Genomic DNA, 23,413 nt, shown 5'->3' with positions numbered 1-23,413 from the left:
GTATAGCTGCCCTGTTGAGATCCATCCGGGTAAAGCCTGGGGCGAGGGGGGACTGGAGAATGAACAGGGGAGGGGGTAACAGAAGGGTCAGGGTCAGGGGGGCTCGGAGATGGTGGCACGGGAGGCGAGGGATCTATATCCATCGCGCTAAATGTAGTGCACTAGCGCCGACAAGAACACGTACCTATTTACTTCTTCCTTCCAGCAGTGGTTGTCCGATCGTTCGAAGCTGCACCCAAAGCAGCCAGCAGCACCAGTACAGCAGCACCAATACAGCCACCAGCAGTGAGCCGGGTGTGAGATCACTCAGCACAGCGACACGACTCGACTGTCAAATGATGGCCTTGAATTAGAAAGATCTATTCACTGTGCACAGATCAAAACTGCAGCTGGTATTTTGCACCAATACAGCCAAAGTTGCGAGCCGGGTACAGAACGTAGCGACACAACTCACAATCTAGTTGGCCTTTAGCGCGAATAATACACTCTTTTGTTTGGCTATTCGTACACACGGACCGGATTGTAATAGAACGACCACTTTGCACGTCCGTTTCTGTCGAGTGTTCGACGCGGAAATGATGGAATAATCATTGTTGCAAATCATATTCAAACTTTACTTGGTTTTTCAAATTTAACGAATCCAGTTTACCAGTTTACTTTAAGTAAAATAAATATTTTTCTTTCATTTTGAAACTTGTTTGATCAAATATGATTGAGTTTTGACTGAGTTAGAGGAGTTTTTCGAAAATATGTAAAACTGCACTACACAGTAATTTTTAGTTGCTTCTGACGTAAACCATGATTTTGTTTGAAAATTATGTGCAATATCACTTAAATTTTAATCGTTCTGACGTATATCAAGATTTTGTTTGAAAATTGTGTACAATATCATTTAAATTTCAGTTTGCTTCTGACGTAAACCCCGAGTTTGATTGAAAATAATTGCAAAATCATTCATATTTGCGTGGAATTAAATGGAATTTTCTACCATAAGCGATAGAGGCAATTCTTTCTATGCGATTCGACATAAAGACTTTATGTCGAATCGCCTATAAAGAATTGCCTCCATCGCTTATGATAGAAAATTCCATAATATTCCACGCAAATTTAAATGATTTGCACACAATTTTCAAACAAAATCGTGGTATACGTCAGAAGCAACTGAAATTCAAATGATGTAAAATTCAGATTTTTTTACTGTGTAGGCATGCAAGTTATAACTCGTGGTATACGTCAGAAGCAACTGAAATTCAAATGATGTAAAATGTAAAATTCAGATTTTTTTTACTGTGTAGGCATGCAAGTTATAACTTTCACAGGTACGTGAATCTTGCGAAAGTTGTATTATGGGACACGTAGACATTACCTAGTTTTTTAAGATCAGTAGTTTTGATCATTGTTTTATATCATGAGTTCTTAGGTGATCAACTTCACTCCACTGATAAATTTCCCCCCATTCCACGGTAACAATTCGATTTCAACATTATTCGCCTAAATGGACATCCCTCATGTAATTTCGGGTTTTCAAACCCAAATCCGACCTAACATTTCCAAACCCGATTCCGATTTTTTTTTCACCAAACCATTACCCGACACTTTCAACAATTTTCACACCCGAGCCCGACGGGTACGGGTCGGGTTTCGGGTTTGAACACACAATCTTTACTCGGGTGGTCATTTAAAGTGTCTAAGTCGTCAAAGGCCAGATACGGACCTATCCAGGTTGTGTTACGAATACTTCTGAACTATTGCACCAAAACCCATCATGCGACACATACAACGACTTGAAATTTAAAAAGTAGTATAGTGGTGACCGGTTCTAGAGGCTAGGTTGTCATAGGCCACTTATAAAATAAAAAGAATATGACAGAAAACAGGGTAATGTTAAAAAAAAGTAATAAGTTGCTACTAGTGTAGCAACGTAGATTTGTTCAATGCTATTTTTACTATGTCATCGGCTATATCATTACCGTAAATTTCGATCTGACTGGGGACAACGATATATCTAGCGACATATATATTTTTGATGTCCAAGATAATGTTTAAGATAATGAAATGATTACAAAAAAATATTTTCAAGCGCTCGTAAAGAATTTTTTAAATCAATTATAATGATATTTTTAACAAAATTGATCCGTAATATTTGTATCACCGTTTTGTTTCTAGCAGTTGGCTCTGCGTTGTAGTACCAACCGTGATTTAGTAGAGAAAAATACATATCTTATTCTAACTTTGAAAATGAAAAGTACAAACTAGCCTATCGCCAAAATTTCAACTTTCTTTATTGTTCTTGTAAGATGCTTTCATAGCGTGCTGAAAAACGAGTTGTCCCAGTGATCATTGCGATCTGATAACAGTTTCAAACTTTGGTACATGGATTGAGTGTGCAAACAAAATTTAATTATTGAAATGGCCAAACACAGGTCGTAAAATTAAGCCTCTAAACTCCCTAACTGCGTAATGATTCGAGATATATAAATATTTTCTGGTCACACAATTTTTTTTTATTATGTAAATAACACCTGGCTCATATATCTAGCGCGATCAGTTGTGGGTAGGAAGTATGCCGAAAACGAACTACCAAACCAACTAGTGATTTAGTAGTAGAAGGGGCATCATAAAAATATCAAATAGGCGAAGAGTGAAAGAGAAGTCGCTAATAATCGGAGGTTGCAGCAGGCAGTGTAGCGTAAAATTTTAACACAAGCGTTGAACCTTGATATTTTGCCTTTTACAGAGCTTCGATCTGTTGAACGGGCTCCTTGTTGTCTCTTGGATATTGTGTTGTTACTACTACGGCAACTGTAACACGTTTTAACGACCGGAAACGATCGGCACAAGAATACAACAACGATACGAACGACGAAATCACGTCACTAGTTTGTGGAGAATGACACACGTGTCACTTAAATGACAATGAAATATTCATCTCCAAAATGCCAGAATAATAGAAGCTCAAACCGAACTTAATACTCGAAGTCGAAGAATAATTAAAAGTGAATTGTAGTAAGTACATTATATTGCATGCTTTATCGGTTGATTTAGCATTTTATTGGCTCGTTATTATCAGGTCAGTAAAAGAAAATTTTATAACATTATTCTTTTTCTAACTGGGGTAAAGTTTTCGGCGTTCGGCATAATAGGGTAACGGGGGTATTTGGCCAGCTTTGGGAAGTGTTCGCACAGTTTATTTAAAACAAACACAATTTTTCAACATAAATACGTACTCTATTATGCCATTGTTAAAAGCTAAGTGTCTATTTTAATATACACCGTTAAACAATGCAATAGTATTTTTAGAGCAAAAATAGTGGGTTTGAGGAGAATATCCTTCTGCTGTGAATAACTGTAAATTTTAGGCATCCAAAAATGAAATGATTTGGCTTATAGCGGTTTGACAGGCCTTCTCAACCAATTTCATATCGTTAAATGTGATAAATTAAGAAGTAATTATCTGTAAATTGTCACAAGCTGCTTCTTTGTTCACGTGCAATGGCCGAACGGTAATCAAAGAGATGTCAAAACTTGGCATGGTCAAAATATGTTTGCTTCAGAAAGAGGTAAACATATTTCGGCCATGCGTTTAACCACTTTTTAAACTTTTTCCAACATGTTAGAGTATACAAACTGTTTCAATGACATTTTATTGATGTTACTACAACAACGAATTGTTTCAAAAGCATACATATTTGTTACAATAGCTTCCGGACGTTGACTTGTAGGGGTAATAAGCAACGTTGAGGCAAGATGCACCCCCTCTGATTTACAATGGAGAAACATTTTAATAACAAAATAATAATTCTATTATTTGAATCTATGTTTTCTATAGTCACCCTGCCAATTTGGCAGCACTAAAAAGTCATAAAATGTGAATAAATACGAAAAGAAGTTTTCGTTGCATACGGTCGAATTTTTTTCTCAGCTAAATAAAGTGTTTTTAGATCTTATATTAATGTTTTTCACCAGCGAAAAGTGTTATAGCATCAAACATATGTCGAGCAACATATTTCTGATGAAATATCGGTAAGTTTCAATGAGAATTACCGTTATGTAACCAAAAACATTCTCTTGTTACGTTCGGGGCATAACGCTTCCCTTAGCTCGGGGCAAAAGGACTCGTTGTAAACAAATTTTTTGCTTATATTTCATCTCGTTTCCAGCATTGTCCGGAAGTCCAATCGGTGGTCATGGATCGTTGAACAGCTACGATCGGTGCTAGAGGCAATCAAAAACAGTGTTTCTCAAAACCATGCCGCTCGAGTGTATGGAATTCCATAGAAAACCTTTTTGCCTTTATTTATTAGATGACAAAATGAGTCGTACTGCCCCAATATTGTAGTGCGTTCTGCCCCGTAGACGGGGAGCATTTTACCTCATTTGCATGGTGCTTCTTGCCCCTTTGTAGCGGTGCATTTTTCCCCAGAAAGAGTGCATTTTGCCTCGATGGACGACTTTTGTAAAATTATTACACTCACTTGAACAATGTGTATTATGCATTTTCTATAATGTTTTAGCATCAGATGCGCGTTTGAACGAATAAATAAGGGTTTTTATATATTGATCAGTATATAACATTGGTTTTATCTCTCAGCTTTAACAAGAATGTACTCTAAATTCGTTAACTGGTGCGTTTTACCCCAGGAACCCCTATATTACCACTTCCTCTTGACTTTGGGTTGACTCAGCCATGACTTTGAATATGTATGAACTAATTCCAAAATAACACTACCTACAGCCAGTTTTTCGCCGAAAATTATAGTGTAGTATGATTCTTAGGTGTGTTATTCAATGTTGCATGCATAGTTTTCTAATATTCATTGAATTTATCAGATAAAATGCGTAAAATGTTACCGGGTGGGCCAAAATATGCATGTGGGCCAGAATACCCTCGTTACCCTAATTGCTCGCCGGGTTCGTCACTTTAACGTTATGTTTACGAGAAAACTCATTCAATAGTCTGAAAAAATGTTAGTGGCTAGGAACACCCAAATTCACAGGAATGGTTGAAAAGCTATAATCTATCATTTTTTTCTGTCCGGTACCCGTAATTTCCTCTATTTTTTTATTCCGACATATTTTTCAATGGTTTTTATATCTTAAGCAATTTTCAAACAATTTTTATGTCTTTTGTTAAAAAAACACAATCATGATTTTTTGCTTGTGCTCCTGAAGGCTTGACGACCAAAAAACAAATTGATGCGCTTGTCATACTAATCAAATACAGTCATACCAGTATTATGGGCCAATACACTTTGTATTGGTTTCTTTTCTAACGTATGTCAATAACTTGTAATAATCAAATTTAAGTTTGGTGAACGTTTTTCACCTTCACTAAACATAAAATTGACTATTAAAAGTTATTGAAATATGTTAGAAACCAATACAAAGTGTAGACTGGCCCATAATACTGGGATGACTGTATATGACGCATTAACGTACAGAGAGTTTCTTTATATCAAGAATGTCACTTATTATTCACGATAATTGACAGAAAATTGGTTTAAACTTAATGATTCTTCCCTTGCTTGCTTTGGACCGCACCAAGGTGAATCAATTGACCATATGTACTTTCGTTTATCGTGTGCGATAACATGTAGTTTGATTTAGACTAAGACTTAGAGTTTCGTCTGATAATTTGTCTTGTTTTCAGCACTGATTGGTCAAAATATGCGTTCAAAAAGTCTCTATATTTTTCCGTAGTACAATAGCTAGCATTACAAAACCACAATTTTCCCCATTTTGATGAACGCATAGCTGATTTTACAATCAATTGTTAGCCTCGAACTGCTCAGGGGTGCTGAGGGGGTGTATTGGAAGTAGATGGAATACTAGCTCCAAGCGACTTATATACCCACCACGTTACTCGTATTTCTGCAAACGGGAACCTACGGATAATTAACCATCAAGCAGACGACCAAGGTGGAAAGTATTGCCAGATATTGGTTCTCTTTTCTTCGCTCAAAAGCTTCGACACTTTTTCTTTAGCTCAACTAGCGATGTGGGTTGGTAACTCCTTTCGAGTTCGGTATACCGCTTAAACCTGAATAATTTACTTGCTCTTGTCTCTGCTAGCGTAACATTAGTTATTCTTTCCGATATCCGCGGATCGACCTCGTCGAAGATTCACTCTTGTTCGCTTTTCAACGGTTTGATTCTGCTTTCCTGATAGCTGAATATCCTTCCAAGTAGCACAGGGGTACACGCCTCACGGCAATGGCGTATTCCACCGACCTTAAGGGTTGAGGGTATTGTGAATAGACTGGCAACCTAGCCACTGACGCTCTCCTTTATCACGCCTGTGGGGTTTAATTTTTGCGAACTCAAAAAGGCCCCAAGGACCTGTTCGGGCATCATTAATTATCGATTCAGAATTTCTCATAACTATGTTACACCAGAACCCTATTGTATATAAAATTTTACCTTTTTATGTTGAACAAATAGTTTTGCTTTTCTCTTAGTACACAGTTTTCCGCGCTTTTCCTGTATTATTTTTTCTTCTCCACTTTCTAAGCTTCAAATTAAATAATGAGGATAATCAGGCTAGATTTATAATGTAATTACACTCCGTCACTCCGTACCCCTCCGTCCCAGACGTCAAAGCGCCAGACCAGGAGGGAGATCATCCATACAGAGTAAAGTACTCGTGGCTGTACTGAAAAAGCTTGCCTTTGTGAGTGGCCCCTCCGTCCTAGACGCAAAGCACCAGACTTGGAGGGATATCACTCACCTAGTGGGCTTTATCTTTAGGGTTGTACTAAGGAAAGCCGAGCATATCGTTGACGAAGTCAACACATTACATTTAAAACCACAGGTTACACAATGCTGTCGGAATGAGGGAAACTCGGTGTGAAATTATTGAGTTTTAAGCATTTGAAAGCAGACAATTTTCGCGATGCTCTCGATATTTTTTTTCAAAAAGGGGGGTTTGCTTGAATATTCAAAATGAATATTTTAGCGAATTTCTTTATTCCACCAGCTCACCTCGTTTTGACCTGGAAGCGCACTAACCCAGTTTTGACCTGCCGTGCTGCCCGAAGCGCATTGTAAAATTTGTCAGCTTCAACCCACCACCGCACGTGCTAAGTTCGTAAACAATTATCTGACATCTCTTTCTTACTTGCGTCTTAAATGGCGATGACGTTTTATTATTCCTCGCCAGTTTTGCCCGCACACAGTGGATTAAAGAAATTCGCTATGAGTAAATAATAGGTTTATAAGTTTAACTGTAACTTGCTGGTCTAAGAATTTGTTTGTGAATCAAATGTTTATTCATTGAAGTTATTCAGTATTCCTGTTAATGAAAAGATATTAACATCTCGTATATTTGATGCAGTTTGCTTGTATACCCTCAATGTGCCCAATGAAAAAAAAAGTTTTTTATCGAAAATGAGTCCCAAGTTCTTGTCAGTTTCAATATAACCCCATTGATCTTGATAACGTGATTATTATATGGTTTGATGGAAGAAGCTCTAGACTTATGAAGAAAAATTATCAATTGAGTTTTAGAAGCAGCAAAAAAAATGTCTTTTCTGCAATGGACTGCACTGACATTTTCCTTTTACGGAAATGCTTGTGTCATCGCAAAAAAATAACTTTGTGCATCCTGTAGGTAAATCAAAAAGATCTAAAGTAAATATGTTATGCAGAACTGGACCCAAGGCTGAACCTTGAGGCACACCTGCTTTGACAGGAAATCTATCAGATCTTGAATTCTGGTAGACAACCTGCAGGTTTCGATCAGTAAGATAATTTTTTTAAATTTTGAAAATAAAAAGTTAGCAATTACGCAATCAAACTTTTATGCCAAACACTGTCGAATACTTGAGCGGGGGCCTAGTGTGGTTGGTAACGTCTCCGCCAACCACGCTCGACGCCTGGGTTCGAATCCCACCGCCGACATAGGTGTCGATGGTTGTGAGGTGGCGTGATCCACTCACAACCAACCCAAACTGGTCTAGATTCAATCCTAGCCGACACCGGGAGATTTTCTGAGGCGAAAAATCTCTGGGATCACGCCTTCCATCGCATGAGGAAGTAAAGCCGTTGGCTCCGGTCCGTTAATAAACGGGTCGTGAGTTAGGGTCCTGGGTGTGGAGTCGCCTCCCTGGGCGTCGGTGATTGGCCACAACAGTGGCGGAACTAGACCGACGGAAAATAAGCGAGAAAAAAAAAAAAAACTGTCGAATACTTTTTCTATGTCTAGAAAAGCAATTTCAGTGGAATAATCTCAAATTTGTTAGCTCGTAACATATAAGTTATTCTGAGTAATTGATTGGCCAAGGCAACATCGGGATTTTCATTCTGCACTCCTCTCTTAGAATGTTGCCGCAAGACGAAATTCTACATCCAAAATCGAGATTTTTTCATAGGTTTATATAGGTTTAGGTTACGCTCAAAAAATTGTTGATATCATGTTTTATGACTCCTTCTAAACTAGTTTCTAAAATCCAAGTAATTTTATATACCGCAAAATAGGTTTGATACGTTTTTAGGTTTATATTCAGGGATACCGGAGATTATTTCGTCACATATCTCCAACAGGATATTATATCCCTAAATAATAAGAAAAACTCGATAGGATCAGAATAATTTGCCATTCGGTTTTTCAAAATCGTTCCAACGATTACAAATACACATATACACATACACATGTTCCAAATCATCAAGCTGAGTGGAATGTTGTATGAAATAATAGTGATGGACTCGGATGAATTTATTTTTCGAGCGACATAGGTATACATTAAACTGGGACACGGTTACATGGGAAAAAAGCGATGATGTTATTTTTTCGCTCGCATGCATTTTTCGTGTTCCTTATGGTGAAACGGGACGTGGTCGCGATTAGGGTTTGCAATCCCGGGAACGATTTCCCGGGAAATAGCTTTTCCCGGGACTCCCGGATCCCGGGAACAGAAATATTGATTCCCGGGATCCCGGGATCCCGGGATTCCCGAGTTCCACGAAAAATTTTGTAAGATTTCCTATAGTTTTTTATGCAATAGTGCAATAAAATTAAATACGTCAAACTGGTGCGACCTGAAATAAATCATTCAATAAAACTCAAAGTCAGTATAATATTTTAACGTAAAAATCATCTGTGCATGTTAAATATTAGGCATTCATATGCTCTAATTCTGACTTATTTTAAATCGTATTGAACTGATTATTCAGTATTCTATCGTTTCCTTCCGGTTTGTGGATCGAATAACGAAATAAGGTAGTTAGTTAACCAAAATTCTTTTTCGGAAACTTACGCTCTAATCAACGGTGATATAAACTCCAAAAGGGTTTGAAATGATGTTCTGCCAATTTGAGACTAGATTTGAGACGCAGTATATTTAAAAAAATCGCAAACATATTTAATAGAAAATAGCGATTAGATTTGCTACCGCTCAAGTAACTGGTTAACTGTAGTGTAAAAAATATTTTGCCCAAAAATTTCGTACCAAATATAGCAAATATTTTCCTCGTTTCACTCAGTTTTCTCTCCAACAAACTGAAATCGATCACGAATTTCTGATGTTATTCAATTCGTTTTCAAGTGTTTTGTATCTCATTTGTTTTTTGTACTTCATGCGAATTTAGAATGAAATTGTAAACAATTTTTTTTTTGCCTTTTACTGATAAACTTCATTCAAAATCTCATTTTTGCTAAAAAAAATTTCCCTTCCCGGTTCCCGGGAGTTCCTGGGAAATGAGATTTTTCATTCCCGTTTCCCGGGAAATCGATTCCCGGGAATATTGCAAACCCTAGTCGCGATCAACTCGAATTTTTCAATCTAATTTTTTCTTGATTTATGAAGACTACGTACATGAAACTTTGATCAATTGTTTTCACAACTGTTGCATGCCTGAAGTAGCAATTCGAGTGCTGTTTATTTAGTGGAAGCCGATTTTTTTACGATCAAAATACAGAAGTAAAAAGAACTCTAACCTCAAAATTGTATAGGAAAAGGCCACAATCCCGTTTCACCTTATGGGTCCTATAACAACCGTGTAAATTTTCAGATCGATCGGTTAAACTATATTTTTGCGCCCGATTTTTAAAGTTTCCATACGATTTTAAATGGGAAAATCCACTTTGTCAAAACATATTCTCTAGAGATGTCAAGTTGACTCCTAAAATATATCGATACATGATTTTCTTTTTTATTCTCGCTTATTTTCCGTCGGTCTAGTTCCGCCACTGTTGTGGCCTATCACCGACGCCCAGGGAGACGACTCCACACCCAGGACCCTAACTCACGACCCGTTTAATAACGGACCGGCGCCAACGGCTTTACTTCCTCATGCGATGGAAGGCGTGATCCCAGAGATTTTTCGCCTCAGAAAATCTCCCGGTGTCGGCTGGGATTGAATCTAGACCAGTTGGGTTGGTTGTGAGTGGATCACGCCACCTCACAACCATCGACACCTATGTCGGCGGTGGGATTCGAACCCAGGCGTCGAGCGTGGTTGGCGGAGACGTTACCAACCACACTAGGCCTCCGCATCGATACATGATATTTGTAGGAAATTTTCTGGGAAAAACTCTTCTGAAGACCGTAAGGCGCTACAATGCTTGTACTAAAGGTTATTCACCCCAAACTGATTGAATGTCTGACGAACGACTCACCATTGACTTTTTCCAGCAACACTGCCACTGTAACTTCGTCTGTAATGTATCAAAATGTGAAAATTACGAAACTTCATTATCTCAGAAACTACGCAACCGATTTAAACAATATTGGTATTAAATGAACGGGCTAGTTGTGGGCAGTCTTGTCCACTTACTTATCTTTGTGCATTTATCAACACATAAATTGCATCACATCAATTTTTTAGTAGGCATTGTGATGAGCAAGAAAAAAAGCACAACCTTATTGAGCGATGCCTTTGCGCGTAGTGAGTGTGGAATATAACTACACTCATGAGTAGGCGAGCCAAAGCTGCGTGCTGTTGAGTAAATTTACTGTGTCTAGGCTAAATTTATCATAGACCTGCACCGTGATAGTAAAAAAAACTCACTGAGCATAGCACAGTGAGTATAGCGCAGAGCCCTACGTTAACACTACAGAACAGGTAATTAAGAAAACAGTCAGAAACGTTTCCCCAGCTAGAATTTCCATCATAGTGCACTTATCAATGAGCAATACATGTGCGCTATCTACATTTTATCAGTTACAATCGGGAAAGTCTCTCTGCGGGAGCTTTATGCGCTTCCTCTTTACAAAACAAGCTTTCTGATGTTGCGTATTTTGCTTTCTTCACACAGTGTGCATTTGCTTTGAACGCGTGAAAAAAATATTCAACTCATCCGTTTTTTTCAACATGCTTTAGTGTTCTGTGCAAATTATATGAGCCTCTTTGTTACACACGATGAGTATGCCAAGACTGGTTGTGGGTTAACTAATGAATTTTATAATGATTAAACATGTGGTTCAAAAGTTGTAGAAGAATCATGTTCCGATAACTTTTAAAATTCACTCGTTTTTCTAAAGATGGCTGGATTAATTTCAGCAATCTTAGTGCCAAATGAAAGGTTTGGTTGTAATTTCATTTGATTTTAATTGGACTTTTATTTCAACCGTTATGTATTAAATTGTAAAAACAACGGAAGTCTATTATCTCAACGACTACACGACTTATTTGAACATAACTACGGGCTCAAACGTACAAGTAACAAATTTCATAAAATTTAAGGTTGTTTCCCAGAAACCGGAAGTCGCAAAATCGGATTTCAAAATGAAGTATGGAGTTGATTCCTGGCCTCTGAGCATTATCCCGGATATTTGGTCTTTTAGGACTGTTGTTCAGAAACAGAATGTAGCCATCGAAATACTCAGATTAGGCAATAATTGACCATTTAAGGATGTATTTAGGCAATTAAAAGTAGTCATCTGGATTTTGTATGATTTTTGAGATCGGATGCTGGCCTCTCTGGGTTGTTACCTCGGTTTTAAAAACCTATATAGAATGGTGCACGGATACACCTCAGAAACACAGAAAATAATATCAATAAGAGCAACTGCGTCAAGGAAAATTTTCCTACTATAAAAAGTGGAATCTAAAATGATATGATCGAATCCTACCTATATATGAGTACAGTGACGTCTCAATTATCGAGACCTCCTAGCTGGTCTTGAGGTACGATGCTAGCCTAACAAGCCAGTTGTCGTAGGTTCGAGTCTCGGCTCGGGAGAGACTGTTAGTGTCAGTAGGATCATGGCGCTGGCCCCGCAATTGTCCTGTACACTTAACAGTTGGCTGCGAAGTCTGTGTATAATAAACAGAAGGTCGAGTTCCGAATCGGAATGTAGCACCAAGGCTTTGCTTTGCTTTGACGTCTCGATTATACCAGAATCAAAAAAAAAAATCGCATCATATAATTATAACATATTTATTTCATGTTACTTCCATATTTATCTGTTAATGTACGTTAAAGTGACCAGATAGCTGAAGCTTCCATGCGGGACACACCTATTTAATTGTGCGTCGGACGGAGAGGAGGGGGGGATAAGGGTTGGGTAGTTATCTTGAAACGGTAAAAAAACACACGTGAATTGTTTCAGGAGTCAGCGGAACACTTTTTTAAACCAAAATATTCTGAGCAGCACAAAAAATCATCCCGAAAATAAACAATAGAGAGAATTCAACATTCTTCGAATGAAATATAGGTTATTTTTATCGTTAGATGCAACCTATGCAAGCAACTTACAGTTTTTGTAAATAGTTTTTCTGCCGCTTCTTCACAAATTTAGCAAATTAACGATTAGCGTTTGGAAGACCAACATTTTGACGACGCTAGCAGTTCAGCTGAAAAACTAATGAAATCGCTAGTCCGCTAACTAATATTTAGTGATTTTGCGGAATCGTTCCTGGTAAAAACAACGCGAAGTTTACTTTTCAAATTTTGGAATACAATAATATTAATTCCAAAATTAAGCAAGAGGGTATCAATGAGTAGATTGATACCTATCGAAGAGGCACGTTGTACCAGTAGAGATATGTGAAATCTGGTGGTCAATTTCATGGTGCATGTGGAACCAGCTTATCATCAGCGTACAGAAAGGCTGTGTCGTATCCTTCACGAGAAAAAAATCTGCCATTGAGTGGGCTTACGAAATCAACGGACGCCCGGTCGTCAGAGTTGGTGTTGTGCGAGACCTTAGAGTTTTGTTGGACTCACAGCTTTCGTTCAGAGATCATTACTCGAATATTATTGCTAAAGCAAACAGAAACTTAGGATTCATCATTAGAGCTGCCAAAAATTTCCGTGACCCCTACTGCCTGCGATCACTGTTCTACGCCCTTGTTCGCTCAGTACTGGAAACAGCTTCAATCATTTGGAGCCCCTACATAAACTGTTGGACCACTAGAATCGGAGCTATACAGTCGCGATTCTTAAAATTTGCACTAAGGTTGCTTCCTTGGAGTAACCCAACGAACTTTCCACCCTACGAGGATCGATGCCGTCTCCCTAACATGAAAACTCTGCATTTTCGGCGGAATTCAGCTAGAGCACTGTTTGCTGCCAAGTTGTTGCTTGGTAATATTGACTCTCCCATCCTTCTGGAGCAAATCAACCTGAATGTGCCGGTAGTATCTTTAAGATTTAGTTACTGTTTAAGACTTAACTTCAGACGAACTAACTACGAGAAAAATGAACCTGTTTTAGCGATTTGTAAAGAATTTGACGAAGTGTACCATCTATTCGATTTTTGTCAATCCTGTGAAATTTTTAAAAACCGTCTGAAACTATTCAATTTGGCCGCTTAAGTATATTGGTGATAGTTCATAGTTTAAGTTTTATTCATGTAGACAAATGCAGTCAGATGAATTAATAAACCAATAATAATAATAATAAAAGTAATAATAATAATAATTCTAACCGCGGGGCATCTCAAGTGCACGCGGGACATTTTAGATGAACGCAGGACATTCCGCGGGACGCATTTCTACGCGGGACATTTTGTTGAAACGCGAGACGTCTGGTCACTTTAATGTACGTGATATGTGTGTGAATGTTATGTTTAAAATGTTCGGTATAGTTGTGCTTTTGGCCTCCAGAAATTCGTTGGAGGGAAAAATAAATCCAGCAGAAATTATCGAGGTGTATTTTTTTCTATAAATTGAGGTGATCGTGTAAATCTATTTAAAAAAAAATTCTAATGAGAAAGGCTGGGTTCACCGCTAGGTGGATTGATTTGGGTCATTTATAAGATTCCAAAAATCTTTTCAAAAATCGTGCAAGGCCACTACATTTACCCATTGGAAAAATGGGCGCATGCAGTCCTACATAGCGCAACCTTGTAGATCAAGCTGACAATAGGTTAAGATATTGCCGGATTCATGCATGACAATCGCTCCCTTGATATACCGTTCTTTCATTATTACGGCAATGAATCTTTCACGAGCTTTGTACTGGGGTGACATTGCGCATTTCGTTTCGAGCAACTCGAACAAAACTAAATGATCGCTGGGAGGCGTTATGTTTAGTTTTTCGTATTTGTTTCGATTTTGCGGGTTAGATGAGCCGCAGGACAAATGACGATGACAGCTCCTTTTAAGCTTAAAGCATAACTGGCATTATGTGACCTACTCGAATATAGCGAAAATCGTTCGAACCGAGCTGCGCAATGCCACCCCTGGTTTCCTTTTTCCTTCTCCTTTTGCATGATCATGATTCTAAACACCACATGTAGAGAAGTATGCCCAAAGCAGAATAAAATCTCAAAGGATGAAAAGGTTAAATTCCTCATGCTGGACTCCATTTATATCACACATAAAAAAATTTAGGCAGTGACCCTGCTGTTTCTTTCACCCGCTGATACTAGCATAAGGCGCAATCAGTAAAACAAAATTAAAAAACCCAAATTAATTCATACTTATTACTTATAAAAATAGATTTACATGAACGCTTCAATCTAATAAAGGTATGTTCACTCTTTGGGTTCTAAAATATATTGATTTTGTAATTGAAGTATAAAATATGAAATTTGACGTAAGATTAGTGCTTAAGAAATACCGAAATAAAAGAACAGTTTAATCACGAGCGATACCTTGAACGTTCAAATAGTACGATACCATATTTCAATTATGTTGAGGCCACATATATTGACCAAGGCAATTATGGTTTTTAATAGTCTTCGAATTTCTTTTCTTTCCATTACTTTTGAACCGCATGTCAAATTGTTATGAAGTTTGTTATTTGTAAGTTTGAGAGATAGCCCGTCCGTATGACACTAGTTATGTTCAAAAAAGTCATGTAATCTTTGAGATAATAGACTTTCGTTGTTTTTACAATTTAATACATAACGGTTGCTCAAGTCCAATTAAAATCAAATGAAATGGGAACGTATAGGGCAGCAAAACTTTGAATCCACGTGTTCAAACATAATTCATCAGTTAACCCTTAACTAGCCCGTTCATCTGATATCAATATTGTGAAAATCGGTTATGAAGTTTCTGAGATAATGAAGTTTCTTGTTTTTGACATTTCGATACATTACAGACGAGGTTACAGTCCGATAACAGTAAAATCCAATAGAATGTTATGAGGCAGCTACACCTTTCATTTTACACTAATTTTGTGGAAATCGGGTCAGACATCTCTGAGAAAAGTGAGTGAGTTCAAGTAGTCTTCGGAATATGTTCCTTTTCATAGCTGGATTTCACATTTTTAAACATAACAGGCAAAGAAATAGTCTGATTGCAAAACAAATCAATAGGGTCTTATGGGGCAACTAGACCTTCCATTTGACACTTATTTCATGAAAATCGGTTCAGCCATCTCTGAGAAACATGAGTGAGATTAAACAGTCTTCAGAATACGCTTCTTTTCATAACTTTTGAACCACAAGTTCAATCTTTATAAAATTCAAAAGCTAAGGGTATTTCAGGTAGCCCGTTCATTTGACCAATTTTGTTCAAAACTTGTGATGTTTTATGATTTTTACATTTTGAAACATAACCTCTAAACTAAAAATCCGATTGCAATAAAACCGAATAGGGTCTTATGGGACAGCAAAACCTTTCCCTAGTAACAGTATTTGTTTTATCAAAGTTTCATAGTACTTTATACAGCCAAAATAGCGCTATAAAACCTTTATAAAACCACTTTTGTTACTTGGGTTCATTTGCAATTATTTTCATGAAAATTGGTCCAGCCATCTCTCAAAAGTGAGTGAAAATAGAAAGTTGCACATACATACACATACACACACACACACACACACACACACACACACACATACGCACACGCACACACACAAGCACGCATTCACTTACCTGATATAGATTATCTCACTGTTGTACTTTATTCTCCGCCAACCAGGTGCAACGTTGAATTGCGCCAAGTTGATTATATTACCACTACCAGCCGCAAAATCTAAATTACAATTCTGTACATTTTCCTCCGGAATGTGACTATGACCAACAGTAGAGTTTATCCGGCTCGCGATTCGGTTGCTATTAGCGCTTGCCACAGAGGATGGCTGGCTTACACTGGCTAAATTTACAACCACATTATTTATGTCACCGGCAGTTGCCGTTGCAGCTGAACTGCCGGCAGAATCGGTTTCACCACTTGCCGCGGAAGCATTTTCAGTGGAAGCAAACATCAAGTTATTAATATTTCCACTATACGGAGAAACCTGGTGCTGCTGATGAAGTATCTGATCGGGCTGGTGTAGTGAAGACGATATATGCTGGCCTGTAGACTGTTGCATTCGATGATAATGATGTATGGCATTATGGGAATATTGAGAGTGAGGGTGGTGTACAGAAATCGCTGGTGATTGTTGTGTAAGATTTTGCAGCTGTTGAATGTGGTGATTTGGTATCGAGTGCTGCTGCTGGTCAATCAGATTCGATGACAGCTGGTGAATCTGCTGGATCGCTGAATTATGTGGAATGGAAGCAGGTATACTACCATGCATAACATCGGTATTCGGTGCTGCCATTTAAGCAACGAAAGGCAAAAGCTGAAAATATACAAAGTGACTATAGTTAATATAAAAATATTTTGGCATATCTATACTGCCATTCTACGCATAGTTGTACCAGCTTTTCTGAAGTTTCCTATTAAAATGGATCAACTACCGTAGAATGGTAGTATAGAAATCAAACATTTTTCAGAAATCGCTGCGCAATTCTTTTGAATCAGCCTTGAGACTGCAGAGTTGTATATTGCATCGCGATTCCTTTGAAAAATGTAAAATAGGGTAGTAAGAGCATTTTCAATCAGTATTAGCAATAGCTTATTCGTACGTTCCTCATTTGAATGCACCTTTGCACACTAGGTATTTTCCACGAACGAATTTTATTAGATTCAAGAGTAATTTATAACAGAGTGTACACATTTCAGTAGTCGTTTTATTTGAAGCATTATAGCCCAGAAAAACTGTCCTTGTAAGAAAATTATATACTAAAAACCTAAATTAATCCACCTAGCGGTCAGACCCAGCCTTTCTCATTCAAACTTTTATTTGTAAAAATAGATTTACATGAACGCTTCCATCCAATAAATGTATATTCACTCTTAAAAAATATTGATGTTGTAATCTATACATATAAAAATGCAATCCGGTCTGTCTGTCTGTCTGATCCATATAGGCTCAAAAATTACCAAAGCGATCGGCGTGAAAATTTGTATGTAGGGGTTTTTGGTGCCAATAAAGGTTCCCATGATAGTTAGAAACCCCTCCCTTTTCTGGAAGGGAGGGGTCCCATACAAATGGAACATAAATTTCTGCACAACTCAAGAACAAACCAAGCAAATGAAACCGAATTTGGCATGTAGATGTTTTTAGTGGTAAAAAATATGTCCATAGTGTTTTGACACCCCTCCTTCTTTTGTAAGGGAGGGATGCCATACAAATGTAACACAAATTTCTGCACATCTCGAGAGCTAACCAACTAAATGGAACCAAATTTGGCAGGTGAATGTTTTAGTGGTAAAAAATATGTTCCATAATCGACCTTAGGCAACATTTTGGATTGTAAGATGGCAATTTCCAGTTTCAGGAAATCAGCCTGAAATGGACGATTCCCATTAAATATGAGTATCTCCGGAACCAGAAAGATGCACAGAAGCTAAAAATTGATCACAGACACAATCTTGAATTTTAACATGGTGACTTCCGGTGTCTGGCAAACAGCCGGAAATGACCAAATACCATTCAATATGAATGTTTTCGGAACCAGAATTACGCCCAGATGACAGAAATTGATTTCACAGGCAATTTTAAAGTTCAAAATGACGACTTTCGGTTTCTGAAAAACAGCCCAAAGTGACCAAATACCACCCAATATGAGTATCTCCGGAGCCAGAATGTTGCAAGAACACCACTACGCATTGTAGGATGGCAGCTTCTGGTTTCTGGAAAACAGCCAAAAATGGCCGATTTCCGTCTGACATGAGTATCTCCGGATCTAGAATGATACACAGCAGCTGAAATCGACCACACATCCCATTTTGGATACTAGGTTGGCGACTTCCGGTTCCTGGGAAACAGCCAAAAATGATCAAATAACACCCAATATGGGTGTTTCTTCAACCAGAATGACGCTCAGAGGCTAGAAATTATCTTAAATACCATTTTGAAATCCAAGATGGCGACTTCCGGTTTGTGAAAAACAGTCTAAAATAACCAAATACCATCCAATATGAGTATCTCTGCAACCAGAATGATGCAATGAGCTAACAATTGACCTCAGGCACCATTTTGAATTGCTTAATGGCAACTTTTAGAAAACAGTCGAAAATGACCGAATAATACTAAATATGAATATTTCTGTAATCGAGATGATGCATAGAAACCAAACATTGACCCTGGACACCATTTTGAATTTAAAGACGACCACTTTTAGTTTCTGGAAAACAACCAAAATGGAACGTTCAAATAGTACGATATCACATTTAAATTATGTTGAGGCCACATATATCGAAGAAAGCAGGTATAGTTTTAAATAGTCTTTGAATTTCTTCTCTTTCCATAACTTTTGAGCCACATGTCAAATTGTTATGAAGTTTGTTATTTGTAAGTTCGAGAGATGACTTGTTCGTATGACACTAGTTATGTTCAAATAAGTCATGTAATCTTTGAGATAATAGACTTCCATTGTTTTATTAACAACTAGCTGAATGTACCCGGCCTTGCTCGTGTAAAAATTTCTGCTTTTTCTACAATTTTTCATATTTCCATATACTTTTTCCAATCCATCATTTCAAATAATATTTCTATTTTAGTTATAAACTTGCTTATATACCACCTTTTTCGTTAATTAACAATCGATGGGGAGGCATTCCAGCTGGGTCGAGGAGTTCAAAAATTCCGTTGGAAAATGACTTGCCTCATCAGCATCTTCGACGGTACCGATTATCTTACAATAAAATCAAATTAGACTGAAAATACATAATCTGATAGTAAAAATTATTGCTTGCTATGTCTTTTCGTTTTACTTTTTTGTGTAAATACCAATATCATCCTTATAGTTGAACATCAGTCTTCATGAATTAATTAACAATTTGGTGATACGGGGACTATCTTCACATTTTCCTCAAGTTTTGAATAACTTCCAATGCAGAAAAACAACCCTCGCTATACCAAACGTTTGGACACCAATTTTCGGTTTTGGGCAGTCAGCTCTGACCTATGAACCTAATATCAGGGAGAATTTGAATATTTTTCGTCTTGAATTTGAAAATAGCGTTGAAGGCCCGTTGTCATTTTCTGAACATAGTTCTCTTTCTAGAAGTATTGACATTATTCTACCATTTTACTCAGTTTCACACAGCTTAACAGAAAGCAGAAATAGCGGAATTGATTTCAAAACAACGTTTCAATATAATGTCCAAGCCTTTTTCTGTATTCTAGTAACCTTTCCAGAGAATGTAATCCGCCATGTACGATTTAAAATTTTGCGCCGGACATGAATATTTGGCTTCTGGACGTCATCTTGATATCGAAAATATACATATTGAAGAGCATATATTCGTTTTTCACAAAATTCTGAAACCGGAAGTCGCCATATTGAATTTAAAAAATGTCGTTGGACTTTAATTTCTGGTTTCTAAAGGTCATCCTGGTTCCGGAAATACCAATGTTTGGAGGTTTGTAAACGTTTTCTACAGTTGTATTATACAGCTTCCCAGAAACCAAAAGTCGCCATCTTTGTTTTAGAAAAACATCGGATATCATATTCCGGTCCCTAGACATCAATTTCCGGCCATGACCGACCGAGGGCATGAAAGTTATCGTACCTTTTCGAAAAATTCCCATAGGACACTACAAGGCCTGACTTTCTTATAAATTAAGACCCCCTCCCTCTTTGATAGCTGCCTCTTTCTCTTTTCGACATCATGTTCCGGTCTCTGGAAATCAATTTCCGGTCTCCAGATATGACCAAAGGCCTAAAAACTATCGTATTCATTCAGAAAGTTCCCATAATGCATGAAAAAACTTGATTTTCTGACCATTTAAGACCCCCTGCTCCTTCCTTTTCCCAATATGAACCCAATATGGCCTTCCCAATATGGCTTCGCTTTTTGATGGCGAACACAGTAGTTGTGTTATTGTGTGGTGATATAAAATTGTTAATTTGCGTGTGAAATAGTGAAGTGATTCACGATAGATATATTCTAACGTGTTTCGGTAGTGAATCTACACAAGGCTAAGTACAAGAACAGTTGCTTTAAGCAGCAAGTTCGCGTTAAAGTTTGATAAAATAAAATCCCCCCCGGCGCCTTCACAGCAGCGGTGGTGGCGATCGTTTTTTTCCTTGCCTCTGTCTCTCTTCTCTGCATGCTTGTTGGTGTAGCGTCCCGCGTTTAACCTGTATTGTGTCATGATTTGCTCCGGCTGTAGTTCGGCAATTGTATTATCAGATTTGCCGTTGAAATGTGTGGGCTTTAACTGTGCACGTTTGTTTCACTACAAGTGCACCGGGCTCACCAAGGCGACGGCAAAGATGATTACAGACAACGATAATCTTTGCTTCAAGTGTGATGAGTGTTTATCAAACCAGTGTTGTGGTGGGCAACAATTGACTCCGGACATGAAGCGTATCGAAGAAGAGATGCAGAAATTATCTTCTCTCTCTGACTCGGTCATTCAAATGCGGGATCAAATTGCGATCCAGATAAACAGCGCGATAAATATCGGTATGGAACAGTTGAGATCAAATGTAAAGGAGTCTCTTGAAAAATTATTATGTGAGAAATTTGAAAAATTGAATCATTCGGTTTTGCAATTAAATACGAATCAGAATATAGCTGCTATTAATAATGCTCGCGCGCGGATTGGGACGATTCCTTCTGAATCGGACCAAATCGGCAAAAAGCGTAGAATCGAATACGAAAATAATGACGATGTTTTTGACGACGGTGCAACTTTTGCGCAAGTTGTTAAAAGTCGCGGTAAAAACAATAAATCTAACTCAAGTAACAAAAGTAATACTAATATCGGATTTAAACCGGTTAAACCTAAGACTCGTCCGGTTATTGTGATTAAATCGAAAGAGTCCAAACAACCTTGCGAGGAAACTCGGAAGTTTTTGAAAACTAACTTAGATCCTAAAACACACAAAGTTAGTAATTTCAGGAACGGTAAAGATGGTTCCATTCATTCCGCGTCGAACACTCGACAGAAACGGACGTGCAAAGTGGTCGTTCTATTACAATCCGGTCCGTGTGTACGAATAGCCAAACAAAAGAGTGTATTATTCAAGGCCATCAGTTGACAGTCGAGTCCGTGTCGCTGTGCTGAGTGATCTCACACCCGGCTCACTGCTGGTGGCTGTATTGGTGCTGCTGTACTGGTGCTGCTGGCTGCTTTGGGTGCAGCTTCGAACGATCGGACAACCACTGCTGGAAGAAAGAAGTAAAGAGGTACGTGTTCTTGTCGGCGCTAGTTCGCTAGTGCGCTACATTTTGCGTGATGGATATAGATCCCTCGCCTCCCGTGCCACCATCCCCGAACCCCCCTGACCCTGACCCTTCTGTTACCCCCTCCCCTGTTCATTCTCCAGTCCCCCCTCGCCCCAGGCTTTACCCGGACGGATCTCAACAGGGCAGCTATACTGTTTATTTTCGTCCAAAGGCAGGAGTGAATTCAAAGCGATTAAACATACTGCAAATTTCAAAAGACCTGACGAAGGGGTACAAGGCCGTAACCGAAATTTCCAAGGTCCGACCTAACAAGCTCCGTGTCGTGGTCAGTGATCTGGCACAGGCCAATGCTATCGCTTGCTCTGAGCTCTTCACACGCGAGTATCGCGTTTACATACCCGCACGAGACGTGGAGATCGACGGTGTCATAACCGATTCGAGTCTGTCTGTCGAGTGTATCCTAAAAAGCGCAACCGGTTGCTTCAAAAATACCGAAACACAGGCGAAGATTTTGGATTGTAAGCAATTGCGGTCCATGTCTCTCGTCGGCGGTAAGAAAGTTTACACTCCGTCGGACTCGTTTCGCGTTACGTTTGCCGGATCTGCACTCCCTAGCCACGTCTCGATCGACCGGGTTCGTCTGCCTGTGCGATTGTATGTACCCCGTGTTATGAATTGCACCAATTGCAAGCAGTTAGGCTACACAGCCGCCTACTGCTGCAATAAGGCACGGTGTAGCAAGTGTGGGGAGACTCATGCGGAAGATTCTTGCAGTGTAAACGCTGAAAAATGTATTCACTGCGGGGAAAATCTGCATGAGCTTTCCGCATGCCCGGTGTACATGCAACGCAGAGATAAAATTAAACGATCTCTTAAGGAGCGCTCAAAGCGTTCTTACGCTGAGATTCTTAAGAAGACCGTGACCACTTCTACCATAACATCGAACCCCTTTGATCTGTTGCCCTCCGATGAAACCGATTCTGACGATTCATCAGCGGGAACATCTTATGCCAATCCTGGGGAGTCTAGGAAGAGGAAAAATGTTTCTTCTCCTAAACTTCCCCGTAAAGGTCCTAAGATTTCCCAAAGTGTAATGAAAAGTACGAACAAACCAAACAGTGCTGCGGAAAAACCGATGCAAACTCCTCCTGGGCTTGCAAATTTAAAGTCCCAGAAGGAGTTCCCAGCACTGCCAGGAACATCTAAACCCCAGTTGTTCCTTTTGCACATCCAGTTGATGAAACAAACTCTGGATTAGTGAAATTTTCTGACATTGTGGACTGGATTTTTGAAAATTTCAATATACCCGATCCAATTAAAATTTTTCTTACAGCATTCCTCCCAACAGTTAGATCATTTTTGAAGCAGTTGACTGCCCAATGGCCCCTCCTTGCAGCGATTGTATCCTTCGATGCCTAATTCAACTGCATAATGAAGGATTCTATCTCTGTCTTACAGTGGAATTGTAGAAGTATTTTACCAAAAATTGATTCGTTTAAAGTTTTGATAAATAAAAACAAATGCGATGCATTTTCCCTTTGT

The 23,413-nt window shown here is 38.5% G+C and overlaps 2 protein-coding genes across 7 annotated transcripts in view; one reads left to right on the top strand and one right to left on the bottom strand.

Annotated features, from left to right (window-relative positions):
- The window catches only part of LOC129717835 (uncharacterized), an 879,733-nt gene that overhangs the window by 654,604 nt on the left and 201,716 nt on the right, over positions 1-23,413 (top strand). The window contains exon 5 of one of the 2 annotated variants that reach the window (XR_008726748.1): positions 10,179-10,323. The exons of the other annotated variant lie outside the window; for it this stretch is intronic. The gene's annotated coding sequence lies outside the window, so the exon portion shown is untranslated. Of the gene's footprint in view, positions 1-10,178; positions 10,324-23,413 lie in introns of those variants that run through there. 2 annotated transcript variants of the gene reach the window in all.
- Positions 1-23,413, bottom strand: part of LOC129717834 (uncharacterized) — a 195,270-nt gene that overhangs the window by 100,065 nt on the left and 71,792 nt on the right. For all 5 annotated transcript variants that reach the window (XM_055668019.1, XM_055668017.1, XM_055668018.1 and 2 more), the window contains exon 2: positions 16,270-16,964. In XM_055668019.1, coding sequence (XP_055523994.1) covers positions 16,270-16,943 — 674 coding nt within the window. In that variant the 5' untranslated portion in view covers positions 16,944-16,964. The remainder of the gene's footprint in view (positions 1-16,269; positions 16,965-23,413) is intronic.

Source organism: Wyeomyia smithii, chromosome 1 (assembly GCF_029784165.1).
Source record: "Wyeomyia smithii strain HCP4-BCI-WySm-NY-G18 chromosome 1, ASM2978416v1, whole genome shotgun sequence".
Classification (NCBI taxonomy): Eukaryota; Metazoa; Arthropoda; class Insecta; order Diptera; family Culicidae; genus Wyeomyia; species Wyeomyia smithii.
Note: the sequence above shows the minus strand (reverse complement) of the source record. Positions and strands in the feature narration are given on the sequence as shown.